General features: G+C 53.7%; 7 protein-coding genes across 7 annotated transcripts; 3 read left to right on the top strand and 4 right to left on the bottom strand.

Annotated features, from left to right (window-relative positions):
* Nucleotides 1-1,049: 1,049 nt before the first annotated feature.
* PG994_009412 (uncharacterized protein) lies at nucleotides 1,050-2,072 on the bottom strand (the record flags this gene model as incomplete). The annotated part of the gene is made up of 3 exons (XM_066860821.1): nucleotides 1,050-1,341; nucleotides 1,466-1,596; nucleotides 1,674-2,072. The coding sequence occupies 3 exons, from the start codon at nucleotides 2,070-2,072 to the stop codon at nucleotides 1,050-1,052; spliced, it is 822 nt and encodes a 273-aa protein (XP_066714410.1).
* Nucleotides 2,073-2,889: 817 nt separating this feature from the next.
* Nucleotides 2,890-5,503, bottom strand: PG994_009413 (uncharacterized protein; the record flags this gene model as incomplete). Its single annotated transcript, XM_066860822.1, has 3 exons — nucleotides 2,890-3,552; nucleotides 3,636-5,290; nucleotides 5,353-5,503. 3 exons carry the CDS (start codon nucleotides 5,501-5,503, stop codon nucleotides 2,890-2,892), a joined length of 2,469 nt encoding a protein of 822 aa, XP_066714411.1.
* Nucleotides 5,504-6,566: 1,063 nt separating this feature from the next.
* On the top strand, nucleotides 6,567-7,952 carry PG994_009414 (uncharacterized protein; the record flags this gene model as incomplete). Its single annotated transcript, XM_066860823.1, has 3 exons — nucleotides 6,567-7,000; nucleotides 7,083-7,599; nucleotides 7,674-7,952. 3 exons carry the CDS (start codon nucleotides 6,567-6,569, stop codon nucleotides 7,950-7,952), a joined length of 1,230 nt encoding a protein of 409 aa, XP_066714412.1.
* Nucleotides 7,953-8,311: 359 nt separating this feature from the next.
* Nucleotides 8,312-8,917, bottom strand: PG994_009415 (pre-mRNA-splicing factor cwc-21; the record flags this gene model as incomplete). The annotated part of the gene is made up of 2 exons (XM_066860824.1): nucleotides 8,312-8,594; nucleotides 8,685-8,917. 2 exons carry the CDS (start codon nucleotides 8,915-8,917, stop codon nucleotides 8,312-8,314), a joined length of 516 nt encoding a protein of 171 aa, XP_066714413.1.
* Nucleotides 8,918-9,344: 427 nt separating this feature from the next.
* Nucleotides 9,345-10,697, top strand: PG994_009416 (uncharacterized protein; the record flags this gene model as incomplete). The annotated part of the gene is made up of 1 exon (XM_066860825.1): nucleotides 9,345-10,697. The coding sequence occupies one exon, from the start codon at nucleotides 9,345-9,347 to the stop codon at nucleotides 10,695-10,697; it is 1,353 nt and encodes a 450-aa protein (XP_066714414.1).
* A 1,173-nt stretch (nucleotides 10,698-11,870) lies between these two features.
* PG994_009417 (putative G protein alpha chain) lies at nucleotides 11,871-13,111 on the bottom strand (the record flags this gene model as incomplete). The annotated part of the gene is made up of 4 exons (XM_066860826.1): nucleotides 11,871-11,914; nucleotides 11,979-12,535; nucleotides 12,590-12,932; nucleotides 12,994-13,111. 4 exons carry the CDS (start codon nucleotides 13,109-13,111, stop codon nucleotides 11,871-11,873), a joined length of 1,062 nt encoding a protein of 353 aa, XP_066714415.1.
* A 6,828-nt stretch (nucleotides 13,112-19,939) lies between these two features.
* Nucleotides 19,940-20,915, top strand: PG994_009418 (uncharacterized protein; the record flags this gene model as incomplete). The annotated part of the gene is made up of 2 exons (XM_066860827.1): nucleotides 19,940-19,982; nucleotides 20,167-20,915. The coding sequence occupies 2 exons, from the start codon at nucleotides 19,940-19,942 to the stop codon at nucleotides 20,913-20,915; spliced, it is 792 nt and encodes a 263-aa protein (XP_066714416.1).
* Nucleotides 20,916-21,322: the final 407 nt, after the last annotated feature.

Genomic DNA, 21,322 nt, shown 5'->3' on the forward strand with positions numbered 1-21,322 from the left:
GAACACTCAACATTCAAGCTGCATCTCGACCCAATTGATAATACTCGAGCGTCATGATTGGCCTGTGAGCACTCCTTCAATAGATGAATAAAGTACGGGCTGTCTAAAGTTAACCTGCACTTTCCTATTACGTACATGATGGAAATAGCAATGGTTGCGTCTTTGCGCAGTAGAAAGCGACGCGAAACATGATCTTCCGAGGATCGATACAATCAACAGATCTTACCTACTACGTTAGGTACATGTAGTCATATTAGCGGTCTCGGATCTACACCGGCTCTATCCGTGCCTTTAACACCGAGACAACGATACATAAGTTGGCGTCATATATCTATCTAACACTAGGTCATGCAAGCTGTTTAGGGCAATGAATGCACTTCATATCATGTTAGGCCCATCTCTTCCATGTTCCCATCAATGCTATCATTAGAAACCTGCCCTTCATGGCTTCCATCATGCTTTTCGTATCGTCACCCTCTGCCGCCCCTTAGACATCTGCATACCTCCATGTACTTACTAAGCTAGCCTCAATAGCCTTTTCCAAGACGGCTAAGAACTCCTGGATTTCCATTCATGCCACGGGTCGGCCATGATTAATCCAGAGCATGACTGGTCCCATACACTCTATCATCCAGCTTCATTCAAGGTAGGTACGATGGGAAACCTTCTGGGAGCCTTTGTGGCGCTGCCTGTCAAGCTCCAATGCCTCGACCGTAGAATCTTGCACAGCACATGTTTGGCGTCCGTATAGAGCTTGCCCTACCGCTCCTCTTGAGGAAATGAGACGAAAACGCCATGGACCATCTCTTATCGGCTAGTTCGACAGTGCAGCCCTCGCCGGCCATCCGACACATCGGACAGTTTGCGTGCTTGCTGCCCTATTAGTACGCCCCCCCCATGTCTTTAAGTGCCTATCCCAGACAGCAGAACTATCTAGCGGGCCATGTAGAGGTGTCTTGGAAGGGCGAAGAGAGTGTTTGGGAGCCCAGACGGAAGTGTTGCCGCCGAGTATGAGCTCCGGTATCGCTGGCTTGGATTTCGGTTCATCCTCATGAAGTGTCCATGGCGATTTCACTTTCAACCTCCCGCGTCTCCCTTGCGATCTCGGTTTGTACGCCGGCATCGTCTAGCATGCCGCCCGCTTCCTCAAGATCCTTGACCAGTTTCTCAAGCAGGCCAGTCAAGCTCGAGAGTTCGGCGCGCTGCTGTTGAATATCTGCCCAGAGGCGCGCGTTGTGCGATTGCGTCGTCTGCAGCCGCGCGTTGAGCTGCGACTGGGATGCAACGAGGTGCGGCTGTAAGTGCGCGGCTAGGATAGCTGATGCAGGCAGGAGATGGGGCCTGTTCTTGGGATTAGCATCGCATCCAGTACACTTGAGGCAAACAAAGCAAGTAATCCATCGTGAACCGGGGGGTAGCAATGCATAGAGGCCCAACAGTAGTAATAAAAGCCAGATGAACGTACGGTGTGGGCGTATTGTTCTGGTCAGAACGTCCAGCCTCGTCGCGACGCAACTCAGCTTCGCTTACTAGCCCTTCAAGCTCGTTAAGCTTGTTGACAACGTTTCGACTCGTTAAGATTGAGTCAAATTCTTTCTGTTTTTCACATGTCGTTGTTAGCCTGGCCCTTGTCCCGGGTCTCAAGTATGGGGGCCCGGATACGAAGAGCATACCTTACAAAGCATCGTTAGGCGATCCACCATTTGTCGCTGCGCCGCCTTCAGCGTCGCCGGCGCACGCTCTGCAATCGTCGGATAGCAGCTGGCGAAGTTGTCCCACGTCACCTTCCCCAGCGTATGTTTTAGCGAGTCATCGAGGACCTTCTGGAAGCGGGCGGCGCGGGGCCCCGGGGCTTGTGGGGTGTGTCGGGTCGGTAAGGGTGGTGATGCCGGTGCCGTGGTAGGCCGTTGTGCTTGTGTGGACGAGGTAGCAGCAGTAGACACCGAATCTGTCTGTTGTGTGGCGCCATTGGAGGTCGATGCTGACTCTGGTTGCGCCTGCGACTGCTGGGATGTTGCGGTAGGCTGTGGTGTTGTCGTCGCGACTTGCTCTTGTTGTTGGTCGGCCTCCATGTCGAGTGCAGGTTGCGCGTAGCGCGCAATGCAGTCAAATGGGTGTGTACAGGTAGTTGTCGAGATGCCAGCAGCGCAGTGCCAGAACTGTCGCTTCACTGGGCCAGATTGGTGTTCTTGTGAATGGACTGTTGAAGATGGACGCGTTGAGTTGTTCGCGTTCTTGCGCTTATCGATAATTCTTAGGTGTATTTCTCCCTCTCCCTAGAGCTGTGCCCCACTAAGGCGCCTATGTATTACCCGCTCAACCGCTGTACAGATGTACATCAGACCCCTGAACCGTCTGGGCTAGTTTATACACTTACATGCCTTACCTATTCAGCCTACATCGTACCTGCATGACCGACTGCACCTATCTCAGGGACTCCGCGTTCTCTATACCAGTTCCCAGCTCCTATATGCGGCCAGGCCTGGTTCGGACAGGCACTACAGCAATATCCCGGCATCTAGAAAAGTGTGAGATATCAGTTTCTAGCATGTTTGGCACGTGGGACGCAACTTGACGGATTCTTCAAAAGCGAAAACGTGTGTATTGGCATTTTGATCATATCTAATACAGTACATAAATCCAGCGTGGCCTCCAATATCAACATTCCGCCCTCGGGGCCGTCGTATCTACATATCCCATAACTCTCTTTTTGTTGCGTGCGTCATTAAGGTAAACAAATCCAACAGATGATGAGAAGGTGCACCTATAGGTGCTCATCTAAACCCGGAAAATGCTGCATCAATGCAATCCAATGCCCATATCAAACGCCTAGCAATGATGCAATCTCCTGCCTGTTGTATCGGAATTCAAAAATAAACCGCCTAGGCCCTAGTCGAATTCGACTGTACCCGACGGCCGCTGCGTCCTCCTTTCCATCCTTCTCTGCTTACGCCTGTCCGCTGCCGATGTGGTGGTGGAAGCCCCGGGTGCGCCGGGCGAGGGGCTCATTGCGCTCCACGTGCCATGACTGCCGATACTAGAGACAGTGTTGTTATTGTGCAGGGGCGTCATGGGAGGAGGGGGTGGAGGGTGGTCGGGCCCGGAGTAGTATGCCGAGTCCTTTGCCGCTCGCCTCCCACCTGCGAAAGCAGGAGTTGGCGGTGACAACGGATCATCACCCTGTCGCCCAGAATGCAGGTCTGTGACTGTCCGGTTCGCGCTGGAGTCTCTGCGGTAGCGTCGGCGACCACTACTCTCCTCGCCACCTGATACGCTGCTGATCGAATTAGATCTGCGCCTCCGGTGCTCGCGTGCTGCCTCCTCCTCTGTCAACCGACGCAATGTGACGTTGCGGTCCCTATCGTCGTGGTATTTGACCTTGACACTGACGGGCTGGCTGCCAGCGCGTGTTGCGCTGCGTTCACGACGTCGTCGGTCATGTCGGTCGTCCACCTCGGATGCCAACAGACTTGCCGATGCGGCGGCCGCCGCAGCACCGCAGCGCTCCCGTCCCTTCGGCGGCGGGAGGAATGACGCCTCTGGTGCCTTCCACTTGCTGACGTGTAGCCGTCATTGACTGATTCATCCCGATGAAGAACACCGTGAGAATCAGGCGGAATAGGCGGCATATCTACTGGCATGGGAGGGCCTCTCGAATGAGACCGCGAACGAGACTTGTAGTGTGATGCGAAGGGAGCTGCGGCTGCGGCACCTGTTGGCCCCAGAGGTGGCATTGGCGGTGGCATTGGCGGTGGTGGCGGACCACCTCCGTGTCCAATGACAGTCGGACGTGACTCAACAGCGGACGAGAAATCGGAGCTGCCAGTCATGGTAGTCGCCGTGCCAGCTGGTGCAGTGTACCGGCGCGAAGGTCTTCTGCTCGGCGAACCATAGCCATCCCCGGTATACCTGGACCCATGACGACCGTCTCTCCTCTCTTCTTCATAACGAAGACGGTCTGCATCTGCCTTGGCTTCCCTCCTATCTTTCAGCTTCTTTGCAAACCAGCCCAAGCCAAGTCCCGCCAGCAGGCCCTTTCCAGCACTTTCACCAGTATCACGCTCCTCCCGTGCTCGTCGTGATGGGCTAACGTAGGATGAGTAGTCAGAATCCAGGGTACTTTCCAATCTCGAGTCGCCAGGACGTGCGTGCGATGGTCGTGGTGTAAGTGGCCTGTCAGGACGGTCGGCAGCACTCATGGCAGCAGCCATAGCTGTCGGGTTACCGGGGCCGGGGAGAATGGGTTTACCACCCCTATGGCTTCTTGTGAGGTTGGTCATCTCGTCACTGAATTCGCTTTCGGTGTACTCGGATCTGGCAGGCCGCCTATTTTTGTGGCGGTTGGGTGTATCTGTTGCCACCGACTGATATTCTTCGTCTCCATGCTTGCGACTGTCTCTGCGATCCAAGAACTTCTTAGCTAGTGCGCCAGCACCCACAACCCCAGCAGCGCCGATCAGCTTGTCCATCAGCCCGCCACCGCGCGGTGCCTCATGTTTTTCAGTGAATTTCTCGTCGACGTAGCTTGTTGACCCTCTTCGTGACGGGATAACCTCGGGGCGCCGGCTTCGGCTTCTCGAACGAGACCTACTCAAGCTTCGTTCGCGCTCTTTCCGGTCCTTTCGTCCTCTCATGAGAGCAAAGATACCAGCACCGGCTGCCAAGGGGCCCAGCCATCCGTCCTCTTTCTTTTCGGTCCGGTCTGAGGTGGTATATCGGCTCCTGCTCCTGCCGGTGCCGGCTTCTGATCTCCCCCCATAGACGGTCCTTTCATCCCAATCTCCCTCATGGCGGTAGCTCAAGACGAAGTATGTAAGCAACAGAATGGCCATCCAGATCGAGTACAAGATGAAGGTGACCTTGGGCGAGCCATATAATGTGAGGCCAAGCGGAATTTGGATCATGCCGAGGAGGGTGACGATGCGTCCACACCAACGATGAAGCATGAGCCGTAGCGAATGCTTTCGGATACTCCTGATGAGACGGCCGCCGACAGCTTGGACCAATACCAGGGTGTAGATTGCGACACCAATGCCGTGATGGGGATTGGTCAGGCTGCGGTTTGGTCCAACGGCAAACCAACCGGTTACAAATACGACGGTGGCCAGGAGAATAGCGAATATCTGCAGATAGGCGTGGTATCGAATATTCGCACCTGGCGCCCCTCTGTGAAAACGAGCCATCATAACCCCAATAGGCACAATGAAGAGGAAGACTATAGCAGCGATCACTCCATGCGCCAGGATCAGGCTGTGATACTGTGCCACTGTCGAGAACCGATTGCCCATGCCTAGTAGAGCGATGTTAGTGGCCCGATATGCCTATATGAATGGTCGGGTGGACCATGCTTACCATTGTATTGCATCATGTCGAATGGCAGGCCTTGGAGATTGGGAAGCAAGAAGTCATTCTTGCTGAAGTCCCAGGTTCCGTCGCCGACGACCATCTTGTCCGACGAGTAAGCAACAGCTCCCGGCGCCGACAGCGCATCGGTCGGCGCCATAGAGGCGGCGGCGATGAGATGTTAGGCGTCAACGTGGGTATTGTAGTGAGTGAGCCTGCTCTCTCCGGAGAATGCGGAATGCTGGCTCGAAATTGTGCCTGGAGAATTGGAATGCGTTGCCAGGTAAGTTATGCAGTGGATTCACTCACTCACTCAACAAGTCAAAGTCGGGTGTTGAGAGAGCCTGTCGGTGTGTCGGTGTTGGACTGTGGGGTAGGCAACAATTATTTGCACATACCTGCAGACAGCTGCTCTGGCTGTGTTATACAAGCTTCTTGTTATTGACGTGCCTGTCTCTGGTCGAGAGACGGCCAACTTGGAGGAAATCGATGGTGTCTCAGCCGGAAACTAGACACACAATATGCAAAAAAAAAAGATGTCGTATCCAACCTCGCGCCCCAGACTCGCACTTCTCTCTCTGCGGCCTAAACTACCATGGCGGTGGCACCCAGTCGATGGGTGGGCAGATGAATTGGATGGGTGCTACAGGGGTGCGTCTTGTGTTTCCGGGTGGTTGACACGGGAACGCGTGCCGGGGCGCTCGGCCGGACAACTCTGCCCACCACACCGCCTGCTATTTCGAGGGCCAGCACGCCAGGTCGTAAGAAAGATATGACGAGCCCAGAAGCGAAAGAAACCCTGCTCAGCATTTGCAGGCATGCCTTCCCACTTCTCACCAGCAGTCCGATGCGCGGGGGGCACCTCTGAGCTGTCAATGCACGTGGATCTAACAAAAGACCCAGCACCACACACTACTAGCCCAGCGCCGTACCTAACCGTACCTACATTTTGGCTGATGTGGTTCTGGCCAGCTGGGAAATGACGCCAAAGGGGCCGGTTTTAGGGCCCCCATCTCGACAACTGGAACTCCTAGGTTGAGTCCCTCAGTCGCTCCCAGCTGTAGCAATCATGACCTGCCCTTGACGGAACAAATCCCACACTTCAAATCGACGACGCTCTACTAAATAGTAGTTGTATTATGATTCAATAACCGCCCCTTTTTTTATCTTGCTCGAAAGTCGACACACCCCGTGTTTGCAATATGCCGCCGCCGCCAACCAACATGCGCTTACCTTTTCTCTACCCGCACCTCTTCCGCTCCTCCGTTCGGCGGCTCAGCAGCGAGTCGGCGACGGCGCGCACCGCGAGGCGGCAATGCAGTCGCAAAGGCCAGCGTAGGAGCGGCCACCTTGTGTCGCCCTCCTTTTCCACCGCGGGTCGGATACGGCAGGCCACTTTTGAGAGACATGGCAAGGCCGTCGGGCCTCTACCCGTACCTCCCGCTACCGGCGCCGCCAAATTGCCGCATCCGGGCGGTGGGCCTAAGGGGTCGACGACAAGCGAGGGCGAAGTGAACAGGAAAGATGCTCGCGTCGGCGACGCCCAGGCTCAACCGAAGAAGCCGCAGCAGCAAAAAAAGCAGAAAACTAAGACGGAGAACACCGCCAACGGATCCTCGGCGGCGGCAAAGCTCAACGAAAACAACCAAGGGGAAACGTCACCAGACAGGGCGGTAACCTAGCCGAGTCTGCGGCTGCAGCAGACAGTAACGCCGAGACTGGGAAAATCCATAAGGCAGGGGCAACAACAACGCCGCAACAGGCGGCCGCGGAAGAGACGATGCAGTCGGCTGGGCCGATGGATGCAGTGCTGCACATGCCACCACCAGGCGAGATGCACCACCCACATATTTCGACGCCACCGTATCTGCACCACTTCGACAGCTATACTTTGGTCAAACAGCTGCAGGAGAAGGGTACACCCAGGACCAGGCGATCACGCTGATGAAGGCTGTGCGAGCGCTCCTGGCAAAGCACCTCGAGACTGCCCAGGAAGGGTTGGTCTCCAAGAGCGACGTCGACAACGAGACGTACCTGTTCCGCGCCGCCTGCTCCGAGCTCAGTACCGAAGTCATCAACAACCGCAAGGCCGCTGATGAGAAGTCTCGCCAGCAGCGTACCGTACTGCAGCACGAGGTGGACATCCTCGGCCAGAAACTCAACCAAGATCTGATGACGCTTCGCGACGATGTGAGGGGTCACTTCAACGACCGAAAGATGGCCGTTCGCGAAGAGCAGAAGCGAATGGACAATGCCGTAAGTCCCCTCATCCACCAACGAACAATATTGCTCTCGAAGGGAATGGATCCAAAAACTGACATAATTGGCAGATTCAACAAGTGAACTTCGGGATTAGCGTCACGCTGACCAGCGACGCCAAATCCGAGATTGAGGGGGTGCGATGGATCCTAATTCGCAGGGCCGTCTTGGGTATTGCGTTTATGGTGTTCCTGACCCTGTTCACTTTACGGTATGCCACCTACCTGGGGCAACAGAAGCACAAGGAGATGGAGAGAAAGAAGCAGGAGGAGGAAGAGGCCAGGAGGAACGCAGGCCGCGTCGATAACGCCGATGGGCCTAATGCAGCCCAAATTTTGGCAGCGAACTGATGAGGGATCGATTTAAGTCATGGAAATTGTATGATACCCCCGAATAGACAGGAGAACATACATAGAGACATAGGGACATATTCTAGACTTTCATTTGTCATTTGTGTGCTGAAGAGCGCGCCAAAGAGGCCGCAGCGGATCATACAGAGAAGCCTCTAGCGCTTATCCAATAGAGGTATCAATCCTAGAACAATCGTCTCGTGAAAATCCAAAGTGAACATTTCCATATGATAGAAATCAAACCTGAACGCCTTCGCCAAAACAATGCAGACAACCCAGTTCCCACCGACTCGACACACATAGGTACCTACCAGCGTCTTTTCATATGGCCTGCATAGGCCATTTACATGTGTAATTAGCTAATAACCGCCTTCCCTGTCCCGATCGGCAGCATTGTCCCTGTCCACGGCCTTCCGCAGCCGCTCCTCCTGCCGCTTCCAGTGGCCGCCTTCCTCGTAGTCCTTGCTGATCTTGAGCGCGTTGCGCAGCCTCTCACTCTCTTTGATCTTGGCGTCGGCAAGCTCGTGGACCTGGTGCATCTTGAGGCCCTTCCGGGGCTCGGTGCCTTGGTTCTTTTCTTGTTTGGCGAGGAGGTCTTTGCGCAGAGCGTTGCACTGCTCGTCGATCTCGTCTTCTTCCACACTGCAGGGAGGGGGTGTTGTCAGCATCAGCATCAGGAGCAAAATAAAAACTATTGGAGGGTGTGGTCTGGGAGACCCGGCAAACTCTTACCCTTCGTCCTCTAGCTTGTCCCGCAGCTCAAATACTTTGACCTCGACCTCGCGCTTGCGCTCGTGCTCGAGAATGCCCTTGTCGGGCTGGCGCTGGCGGTGCCGCTCGAGGTCGCGTGCTGCGTACGGGGCGCCTCGGTCCCTGTCGCGCGGCTTGAGGTGTGCTAGGTTGCGCTGCACGTATCCCGAGGTGCCGCTGCCGCGCGGGGTGGAAAGGCCTACGTTGTCGGACATGGTGTCGGTCTTTGGTAGAAAGAGAGAACTGTGTAAATAATAGATAGTAAGATGTCGTCGTGGCTTCACTCCTCTGAAGCTCTGGAGTGATCAAGGTAGCGGTCTAAATTGGCAGTAATGGACGGGACTTGATGGGACATACAAAGCAAAGTATAGTGGGGTTGCAATGATGTGGTAGCGCCCGTTCAGGCCGGTTTCTTTTTTGTTCAGAAGTAATTGCCCCGCGATGACTCGCATTTGCAGGGTCTCTCGCTCTAATAAGTGAAAATCGACATGTGAGTCAACGTTCGGAGATACATAACTTGAAGCTTTCCTTGTCTTTATAAATCAGGAATCAGTCTCACTTGATCGTACTTGGAGGATATCTTCGAGAAACGAAGCAACAATAATATCCGAAAGCGGATAAACCATCCCGTTCTTTGCGAAGATGCCGGACGCAACTGGCACCACCACATCCGGCGCAAACAGTAGCTCGGACGCCGCAGCCCAACTCGAATTTCCTCCCATAACTCGGGACCACATCCTCCATTGCTCCTACGACTACTGGTTTCCCAAGTACCGCACATCATGCATCAAGTCGCGCATCATCCCACTTACACCAGACTTCATCAAGTACATCCGCGAAGACGGTATCGTGCTCGGCGACGAGGATGACCAAGACGAGGATGAGGACGAGGTGGTTTGGGAGTCGGGACCCACCAATCTGTCTACGGCACAGACGAGGTCACGATACGAACAGGCGCCCGACGAATCAGACTCGGACAGCGACGACGAGTCTCCCGAGCGCCTCCCGCCGAACAAGCGCTTCCCGGCCCTCCATCAAACCATCAAAGACACAATCGCCGAGCTCGATGGCGCCGTGGCCCCGAAGCTGAACTGGACCGCCCCCAAGGACGCAGCCTGGATCTCGACGCACCAAAACACCATCAAGTGCACGACGCCCAACGACGTGTACCTGCTACTGAAGAGTTCCAACTTCATCACCTACGACCTCGAGCACGCCTTCGACGACTGCACACCCGTTGCGGGATCGAACGGCAGCACGACGACAACCACAGCTCCAGAAGCCACCACCACCACCACCGGATCATCATCATCATCATCTCCGCCACCGCAATTCAAGCCCGTGCTCGTCCTGCGCTCCTTCTTCAACCCGCACACGGCGCTCGAGTTCCGCTGCTTCGTCAAGCACCGCTACCTGGTCGGCATCACGCAGCGCGACCTGAACTTCTACGAGTTCCTGCAGGACCTGGGGCCCGCGCTCGTGGCCAAGGTGGCCCAGTTCTTCAACCACAAGCTGCGCTACACCTTCCCCGACGCCAGCTTCGCCTTCGACGTCTACATCCCCGAGGGCGAGGGCGAGCCTCTCGGCCGCGTGCGCCTCATCGACATCAACGCCTGGGCCCCGCACACCGACTCGCTCCTCTTCGGCTGGCACGAGCTGAACGAGTGGTCGGTGCCGTCGGGCCCCATGCTGGGCACCGCTTCGGCGGCCGAAGGAGAAGGTGCAGCCCAGGACGATGTGGTTTCGGACGACAGCAACACGACGGACGAGGATGACGAAGACGAAGACGACGACGTGGTTCCCGAGCTCCGCCTCATAGAGAAGGAAGACACGGCGGCCTACAATTTTAGCTCGCCGGCTTACTCGGCTCACAAACTACCAAAGGACGTCGTCGATGCAAGTTTGGCCGGCGAGGGTGGTATGCGCGAGTTTGCCCAGAAGTGGAAGGAAATGGTCGAGTACCGAGGGAACATCGCGTCCTGGGAAGAAAAATAGCCAACCTCATTTTCTGGTAGATAGAAAAAACAAGTAGAAGAACACGAAATAGTCTTCACTAAAGAAAACAAAATTACAACAAGCTAGCTTACGCGCTGGACTCAGCACATGAGGACTTTCAATGATTTGTCTGGCAAGTGGTACTGAATAGTGCGAGGTCGCCTGTGGTTGAATGTCCTCCTTTCGAGACGGCCGTATATTAATTATAACAGAGGCGGGATGATTATTGTAGACTACACCACAGTTCCACTTCACGTGATAGGCATCGAAGGCTATAGTATTTCAGATCAATGTCATTGTTCTTATCTTATAGACACATCCATCTAACAGACCGACCACCCCAGCCAGCCGCTGCCGTCGAGGAAGAAATCAGAACCAGTCCCCTGGCTTTCACTGGCAACGGAAGAGGAAACAAGTTTCCGTCCGAAGTATCAGTTCGACCAACTGTTGCGTTCCTTCCAAGCTCGCAGGCTCCCACAGGTTCTTCGCACACAACAGATAAACTCTGTCCATGGTATACTTTCAACGTCTCGATATTTCTCTCACGTCCTAAACTCTCCCTCAATAGTCGGGCGACTTCTCAACCATGTAGATGCGTGGCTGTTCACTAGCCTCCATCCACTGCGCTTCGCCCCTTCTCCCCCGCAATAACAAACGACCACCTCCGCCAACACATGTCGGCCCATCGTTCAGCGTGAGCTACCAGATACTACAAGAAGAAAGAAGAAAGGAAAAGGAGATGAAATAAGGAACCAGTTGACTCCACACAAATTCATAATTAAACAAGAATATGTAACCCCGCCATGCCCGTAGATGCAAATGGTCGCAACTCGACCTCGCCAGCTCCATTCCATGGCTCTAACTTTTTCTTCCGCATCGGCACCAGCCCATGGTCCTAGGGCTCTCAACGCGGGCACCTACAGGGCTAGGCCCAGTTGGGAAAGTATGCGGTACTGGTAGAACATGTGTGGTTGTAGAGAACTTATTCGATGTGTTGATGTCGCAAAATGGCAGAACGGGAACACATAGCGATAGGAAATCCGTCGGGCAACATTGCCCACGCGGTGGTGTATGAGGCAAAATCATTAGCCAGATCCGTGACATTACTGGCAGCCCATACAACGGAGTAATCGAGAGAGAAATGGGTATTCATCGTATAGCATCGCATAATAATCAAATGAGTCCACAGAGACGCAAGTTCTCTTGGATGATTATATCTGTAAAACGTCAGTAAGCCAAGACCCCAAACCAAATGATACGGGTAAATGCAAGAACACTTACCATTGACGGCAGCCATGACGAAGCGAATTTGTGTTGTGTCGGTGGCGCATGTGAAATGAGTGTAGATCTGTTTCGTCTCGTGCTGGTTCAAGCTGACGAAGCGGTTCAGGATGTAGTCGCAGGCAGCGGCGTAATCATCGCCTCCCTCGTAGTCGGGGAAGTAGTTCTTCATGGGGCTGACTGGCAGCTTCTCCTTGAAGCGATCGATCTTGTTCAGGAAAAGAATGATGGATGTCTTGATGAACCACCGCGAGTTGCAGATGGAGTCGAACAGAGTCAGGGCTTCTTGCATACGGTTGACCGTCTCGTCCTCGAAAAGAAGTTGGTCGTACTCGGAGATGGCGACCAGGAAAAGGATTGTCGTGACATTCTCGAAGCAATGAATCCATTTCTTTCGTTCCGAACGCTGACCACCGACATCGAACATACGGTAGGTCAGATCGCCAATAATGAACGTCGTCTCTGTGATACCAGTTGTCTTGACACGAGACCGCAGGACGTCTTGGTCGTTGGGCATATAGTCGGGGGCGGCAATTCTTGCAATGTTATCGAAGTAGCTGGAATTCGCGTTAGTGAGGTAGTCGCCACAGCCATGATTGAACGCGACTTACTATCGTGCCGAATCGTTCAGTTGGTATTCACGCGACCGCTTGAAACAGTCCTGGACACCACGGTCTTTCCACAGCGCCTCAATGGCGTTGCCGACCTCTGGTGGCAGAACATCTCCCTCAATCTGGGCGGGTTGCATGAAGATGGTTTGTACGTGGTACTCCATTCGTTGATCCTCGAGAGGAAGTTCTAGCGACTCCATTGCTTCGAGAATGACACGCATGGACTGGACGGTGTTGCTGAAGATGATTTCCTTGAATGATTCCCTCTCGTCACGCGAGTATCCGCCCTCGTGGATGAGCTTCATCTGCTTCAGAATTGTCGACTTTCCGGATTCACCAGCACCTGTTGGACAATCGTCAGACCAAGTTCGGCAGCGGGGATGTTGACGCAGAGTATATCTTACCCAGAAGAAGCATCTTGATCTCATTGCGCTGCATCATCTTGTCGCGCTTAAGCTGGTTCTCAATCTCCTCGTTGCGGGCCTTGCCCTCCTTCTCCTCTGTGCTCATTCCGCAACCCATTTTGACGATGTGTTCGCGCTTTCGCGATGGATAAAGCTATTGCGTACGAATGAAGTAACGTGGTGGGTGATGGATAGGGCCGGTAGACTATGGCAAACGTGGAGTTAGTTAAGCAGAACCTAGATTGAAACTCGTGTCTCTTCTGCAGGATCGGGCAAGTCGATGTGTATTTCGTAGTAAGCGCAGCGAGAGTCCGGGCAACGTCGCGCCTCCGTTGTGCTGGCCAACACCCCGACTTGGTGAAAAGGGTGGTAGAACAATTCAATTGTTTCACCGGGCTGGGTTCCAGAAACTTGGCGATGCGGTTCCGAAATAGATCCGTTGTCTTGAAAGAGAGAGATTATGGTGTAGTGTAGATGAATGTGTCCGCAGCATCGAGAGTTGAATGGTCGAGGTTGGAGGCTAAGTAGCGAGTCCCGATGCGATTATGACGGGTCGCGGGAACAAGGTTTGAGGAAGGAGAGGAACGGAGGGACGGATGAGACGCTTCAAACTCACCAAGCTTGCGGCAGTCTTCTACCACTCGTTTCCCAGTAGCCGGTATTGCTCTTCAGTTGGCTGGTGATGAGCCCGAGTCAATGATGGAGGTGAGCAGTCAATCACGATAGTCGTCGACTGTTGGAACAGTAAGGGACAAGATGCATACAAGCGAAGACACACAACAACACGCAGGGGGCAAGAAGATAGAACTGCGACCAACGGACCAACCGTGAGAAAAGGGAAAAAGAAAAAAATTGGGTGGTTGAAATTGTGACGGGAAGGCCTGTCTCCCGTACCTAAGCTGGAAGGGGGGCGTGGACAGAAGGTGGATGGGTGGATGGATGTATGGATAGGTGTGGGTGGACGTGCGGACGAGCGAGGGAAGAACCAGAAGGGCAATGCTGGGCAAGGCAAGGCCAGTTCTGGCCTGGAGCAGCTAGCCAAAGGCGAGGTGGAGCACGAATTTACCTAGTGCGGATGTGTACGGAGTGTGTCCTGATTGCTAATTGCTCAGGTGCTAACCACACGAACCATCCAGTAAGGTACAGTAGGTACTGGTAGCAGTGCAACTGGCAGTGCAGTGTGCATACAGTACGGCCACTCCAATCCGGTACGGTATGTACATACACCTTGTTTGAGGCCCGGGCAGTATGCAGCGCTCAGCACGGTGTTCCTGTGGCGCGGTTACTATTGCTTGGGGGAGGGGGCGAAAAAAGAAGTCGGCATGGAAAGATTGAAACACCCAATTGATTGTTGACCTGTACTGTACGTGGACCGGAGAACGACGCGGGGCCACGCAGGTGCGATCTCCCTCAAACTGCAAGTCTGAAGTACCTGCCTGCTTCTACGGATACAGGCTAAAAGTATGCAGGCAATGTTAAAGCACTAGGTACCTACATTTGGTAGCACTGGGTGGGCGCATCTGGGTCTGTACCTGACTGACTACCGTAGCAGTTGCCGCTAAATCACGAAATTCATTAGGGGAGCTGGGTCTCGTCGGTTGCTAACCTACATGCGTTGTAGCATATTGATCAAAGATTTGGGCGAGAGTTGACAGATCGAGGGAATAAAAGGGGTCGTCTGGCCGGGGTTGCAGCTGCAAAAGTGGAGGGTGGAGGGGCGACCAGACTCAAAGCAGGCAAGGCTCACGAAAAGAAATGATGCGTGGTAATAGAGAACCCATGCTCTTATTCCAGTCGTTAGTAGCATTAATCAATACACTTGACCTCAAGTCGACCCCATCCTACCGTCCAAAGTTTTATTACAGCAGCCAAAGTCCTCCATTAACCTATCAAGCCATCTAACCCGCGACGCCTGGTCGCCTACTTGGCAAAGCTGACAGACAAGGCAGACACAGCTGACAGCTGTCGAATCTTAGCGGCCGCGATCGCTTGCGTCGTCTGGCCTTGTGGCAGCGGCTCCGTGTTGCTAATGCTCTCGCCCATGGCCGCTAACCTAGTCATGAAGCGTTGCGCCGTCGTCGTGGTTACTTACGGGAGCAAATGTGCACTTCCCGTCGCCGTGGTGAACCTGCCTTCTATGGACTGGACTCAGCTGGATCCCGTCACAAGTTAGTGCTGTGAGATACACGAGTATACTCGTGTCGTATGAAATACATCCATCTAGAGTCACATTTCCCCGGTTTGACTCGCGGGCTCTCCGTCCGTATCATTAAGGTTGGTCAGATTCGTGCGAGCTCGCAGACAAGAATAGCATATCATCGTCAGTCTACATGTATGTAAGACAATACTAAACCTTACGTATACTGGCTGGCTATATTTGGGTGCCTCTTGCCTCGGCTTTTTGGTCAGATAAGCGGAGCAAGCAAGACATGTTCTGCAAGGTGATGATTGCTTACATGGTGAGCCTCGTTTCTGCAGGAAGACTGTGTCTCTCGGGCTGCTATACAATCCAGGCGAGGATATGATATTAACCAAGTGCCCACCTATAAGGTGCTTACCAGTGACCAGAGGCTGCCTCTCGGATCTAGTAGTAAGCAAGCGACTGGGGGTAGCTCCTCAGATTTCGCCGTTGTGTTCCCAAGCTGCGACGATAAAGCCGTCCTGCAAAGCAAATCTTTTACTTGGGTTAACAACATGAAGTAGGACTTCCAGAGTGGTCCATCCACTACCTGACCTATCCTACCTAACTACTGTCTACAATATCTACTCTACTGCAGAACGTGCATCTCGGCATCTTACTACCTTAGAAAGGTTGACGAATGACGAGCCAGAAACCGGCCGCCCTGCCAGCTCGCTCGTGCCTTTCTAATAGAAGTGGTGGGGAGCTGCTGGCCTGTCAACTAACGGCTGGAGCTAACATGACAACTCGAAGGCGCCAAACATTGTGAACACACGACTGTGACTGTCCGGTATTATAGGTACACACGCGTAATAGCCAGACAGGCTGAGACAATGGCGGCGGCCGACTTTGTTGTACCTTCTTCATGCGCTGCATGTCCCCATCAGCCCCAAGGCGAGCCCACCTGCTGTTCAACGGCTGTTACTTACATGTCCAGCGCTCCAGCGACATGTTTCTGGCCAACTCCGAGTCTCCAGGTCCTCGGGTAACCTTTTATGTAGCGATTTGTCAGGGATGGAATTGAATCATTGGGACATTCAGCAGTCAGGTCCCATCGGCTATTAGGGCCACTCCATGCCAATGGTAGTCCCACCTCCAATGAACATTTTCATCCGCACGGAGACGTTGTTTATGAAATCATTCAGAGCAAGAGATACAATTGGCCGGGTCTCCGGCAGAGGCCACTTGCGTCGTGATGTCGGGTTTAATACGTGCCATCTAAGTCGGCCCATCACACTTTATTTCCGGGCTTAAACATGGCTTCGACGACGAGAATAATTCATCATCAAACGTCCTCTCCCACGTGCAATAGGGGGATGGGTTGGTTGATAAGGGATCGTCGTGATCTGAGCCCCGGGCAATCTACCGTCCTCCGTGTGATCTACCTGCTGAAGAACAGGCTTCCACTCCTCCCACTCCCCGCTCGCATTCCGCACTTGCAAGATCAGACAGGGCGTTTCATGTCTACTACGGATCATCGTGCATGTCTACGAACATCGAGCCCCCCTTGCCAATCTGACTGCTGGGGGACGTAAACCAGTCTTGACTCTTAGCGTTGCATGCGCACCTCTCCCATCTCGGCTTAGGCTAGCCAACTCTGGTCTTTCTTGAGATGAAGCCCACAAATCGGCCAGTGGGTTCTGATAGACCCCCCCTGACTGGCAGTGACACCACCGGTATTGACCAGTTTGGTCAGAAGAGGAAAGAGAGGAAAAAGAAGAAAAGAAAGAAAAGGCTGCCGCTGCCCTTGCGTGCATGGCAGGAAACGGTTCTGATAGGACAGGCAGGCCCATCTCCTGATTCTGGGACAGGTTGGCCTTGTATCAGATGTCAAGACAATGGAAGGAAATATCGGAACCCAGTACAGTACGCATGAGATTAACCGCCGCTCCATCCCGAATCAAGTAAGTACCCCTGGGCCGCCCGATGCGGCGATGCCATCCCTGACGAACATCAGACAAAGCTGGACTTTGCTGAGAAAGGGTATGTGGGGTGTTTCCCCCGGCGCAACGAAGCATTCGATTCGTGTTCTAGAATGGCCAATTTCGCTTCGCCCGTTCTGACTGGCCATTGACGCCATTGCTGTCGAGCCCGAAGCTATTCCCACATCGGCCCTGGATAATCGCAGACGGCTCGTCAGGCTATGAGGCTAGTAGTCTTTTCTCTTTTCTTTTTTACTGGAGACCTGCCAATAACTCGCTTTACTCTAATCGGGCGCGCTCTTGTCTTCTGGCTTGTCTGCCACATGGCAGCAAAAGCCTGGAGCCCTCTCTACCCGGCTCCAGTACCCGGCGTACCAGCACCGACCTAGCCGTAGGATCTCCAGCGCCGTCTCCTTAGGTAATGCCGGTCAGTCCGGAGGTGGGTAAATCAACAGCCAGTTCCTGGAGGTCCTACTTTAGTAAGTGGTCTGATGTCCAATGTCTACCATCAAATCTGCTACTCCCACAATAGTAGTTGAAACCCCCCTGTCTTCCTTCCCACTAGACATCGGGGCCGTTTCCGCTTCATCTACGCTCGAGATACAGATCGTCGTCTTTTCGTTCCCGCACACAAATGCCTGGTTGTCTTTCAGATGTCCCGAAAGAATACATCATGCGTACCTACCATTGCAGCTCCTGGCCATGCACCCATCTCCTTGTGGTACCGTCTTTTCTCAGGCAGCCGTTGCCGGCTAACGTGAGCTGAGCGACGGTTACTTGACTCAGTCTGCAAAACTTGTCAAGAGATCTCCCGCAAACAGGCGACGGGGATATGCATTCAACATCGTCCAGGTTGACGCCAGCAATATCACAAAAGATGAAAAATGATCGGCCTACATCGATACGATCCGGGGTCTTCTGTGCTAGGGCTAACGAACCGTTTGGGAACCGGCGTCGTTGCATCTCGACATTGACAAGCAATTATGACAGATCCCAAAACAGTTCACCGGTAAAGACGTCATCCTAGATGTTGACTCAGGTTGATTACTGATGCGACAAGTTGAGCAACGCATCCGGCTGTCATGCATCTTCAATGATGGGTGTTGCAGCATACGTCAAGCATTGAGGAATGGACATTACAAGGCATATCAGAGAACGACAGGTTCACATGGCTGTCCCTGTGGCGTGTTCCGAGTACATTTGTGTTGCAAATAAGGGCGACGACAGGTAAAGAACATTCAATTGGGCGAAAGCGTTCATGTCGATATCGGCATCGCGACATCGTACAAGGCGCTTATATACATGGTCAGAGTCAACAATATTGCGCCCTAAAGAGCCATATGTCCTATGTAGGTGCTTACTGAACAGTGGCACGACCCCAGCATATGAACTCGACATCTCGGGTCGCGGAACCACCCCATGTGCGCAGATACCTGTATACAACCAACACGAGTGGCATGGCCAAACGGCTCCAGCCACGCTGTTCCCGAAACCCTTTTCCTCGACGCCGGACTGTACCGGGAGCAATTGTCCGCCTCTGTGGCGGCGGCGGCGGCGGTTTCGGCCATGGCAGCTTGACTCGCCATCGTCCCAGCGAACAGGACGTTCGTTCCACACGCACTCACTCTTGCATATGGCTAATCGCCCATGGCTGACACAGTGGCGCCTTAGCCCGGACTGCCGGGGTCGTTGTACGGCAACAGTCTCGTGCCGCAAGGCTGTTGTTGGTGGGTACCTGGACAGGGTCCGGCGGGTCGGCCTTTCGAGCCTATCACCTCATTCAGATACGCAGAGTAGCTGCGGTAAAGGGACGGAGCCAGGTCCGTTACAATCGCAAGAGCCGTGCTCCACTTCAGCGTCCGCCTCCGTGTAGGCTTTGGCCGGAAGGCTGTATAGGCTTACTGTGATGGTGTCTGACAGGCTGGTAACGGGCTTTTAACATAGGTGCTCACCACTATTCCGGCTTCTGGTCAGGCCTCAGCGTCCCGGATAGCTGCGTAGCACACCGGCCAGGGCTGTCTCTTGCTCCAGTAGGAAGAGATGACCCGATAGGGAACAGGACGACACTCTCGGGAGTATGGGCTACTTCTCAATGGCATAATTAATCTATTTACCCAATCACTAAGCTTTGGTGTGGACTTCGAGCGTTTAATTAGCCGGAATGGGAAACAAGAGGCGGAATAGCCCCAGCCTTACGAACCTATCAAGTATAGTCACTCAAGAGTGACTATAACGGATGCATCATTTATACACGTTGTTATGGGTACTGGGACAACAGGGCATCTGGAGCTCATAATGTGCTAGATAGCTATTGGCCCCGAGTACATATGTATGTACATAATGTAGTTAGACGGTGAGACCCAAACGCCATGACCTAAAGACCCTCTCCTCTCTTCTGGAGCTCCAGCGCTTATGAACAGTGACGTCGTACCTGAACCGACTGATGAACAGAACCAGACTGGTGAAGGCGTTTAGCCACCAGCAACTGGGTAAGGCTATGTTTCGTGTTATTGGATCATCTACTAAAAGGTTTGCAGATCTGCCGCCGTATGACATCCTTGCATCCAGGATTAACCTATGGTAGTGGGATGATTGATAGGTTGGAAACTTGGCAGCTATTTTATTTAGGCCTAACCTCACTGGAGAATGCCAGGTACTGCTACTAAAAACAAGGAAGTAGGTTCAATGTTGTGTGTATTTATTAGTTGTGCTGCATGTGCTCAACTCCAGGCACCGTCAACACCTCGGTTTCGTGATGTTCTAACAGTTCCTCCAGGGTAATAATACTTCATCCTTATTCTCGTTGTTTTAGTTTTAGCTGTGTGGTTTGCCAATTGCCCGCACAATGACTGGAAACTCCATCCCCATGACCCGCCTGGGCGGTAACGGTGAGTAATTCCATACGATATGCTGGATTATGCAACTTGCGCTGTGCTATGCCATGACGCAATTCCAAATTTTTTACTCGGTATTTCGAAAATGATACAAGACGGGCAATCCCCAAAGGCACCGCTCATGGCATTGGAAGATACTCCTGCTGACAACCCGGCGCCGTCGCCCACCCCCATGCAGCCTTCAGCCACAGCCCCAACAACGATGCCGAGAAGGAGTACGACCGCCTGCGCGACATGGCGCGCGAGGAGGCCCAGAAGCGCAACGCCTGCTTCGACCGGGCGCACCAGGCCTACGAGCGCGGCGACGGCGCCGAGGCCAAGCAGCTGAGCAACGAGGGCAAGCGGCACGCGTCGCAGATGGAGGTGTACAACAAGCAGGCGTCCGAGTACATCTTCCGCGAGAACAACGCGACGGGCCGCGTGGCCGACGACACCATCGACCTGCACGGCCAGTTCGTCGAGGAGGCCGAGGACATCCTCGAGGCGCGCATCCGCGACGCGCGCGCCCGCGGCCAGACGCACCTGCACGTCATCGTCGGCCAGGGCCACCACAGCGCCGGCCACGTCCAGAAGATCAAGCCGCGCGTCGAGCAGGTCTGCCGCGAGCTCGGCCTACACTATGCCACCGAGGACAACGCGGGGCGCATCTACGTCGACCTCCAGGGCGGCGAGGTCGGCGGCATGCCCCCGCCGCCGCAGAAGCCATCCGGCGGGCATGCTGGCGGTGGTAGAGGAGACCACCAGCAGCAGCCTCACCATGGTGGACAGCAACAACCTGAACATGGCGGGCGGCAGCAGCAGCAACGGCCTCAACACGGCAGTGGCCGACATGATCAACCGGAACAGAAACCGGACGATGCAGCCATGGACAAACTCTTTGGAAACGTATGCAAGAATCTCAACAAATTCTGCTGTGCGGTCATGTAATCGGAGGTGTATTCCAAAGGAGAAGACACTGTCCCCTCGATTGCTCACTGGCCGTGTGGTGGGATGGTTTATAGGCCACTTGAATGATCAGATTACGAGATGTTACGGTGGTGGGAACATACATATTGCCCATGTCACAGCATAAACGGAAGTACCGCGTTTGTTTCACGATACGGCCTGTTGTTGGCAATCAAGGGAATACAATGCGTGGCGTATCTTGGCTTGGTATACCAGGCAATTTCAGTTGGAATAAGTTCCAAGATCTTGGGTATAATATATAAATCACTCATGAAAGCTACAACGCTTACAACACCGGAATGAATAAGAGAAAAAAACATTCAATGTATCGCTGAAAACTAATGGACAAATATGCCATTGGCATAGTCCCTTCCTTGTACCCTCCAAAT

The sequence above is a fragment of the Apiospora phragmitis genome, assembly GCF_038363925.1.
Source record: "Apiospora phragmitis strain CBS 135458 chromosome Unknown utg000008l:1.0-3514335.0:1.0-3519231.0, whole genome shotgun sequence".
Classification (NCBI taxonomy): Eukaryota; Fungi; Ascomycota; class Sordariomycetes; order Amphisphaeriales; family Apiosporaceae; genus Apiospora; species Apiospora phragmitis.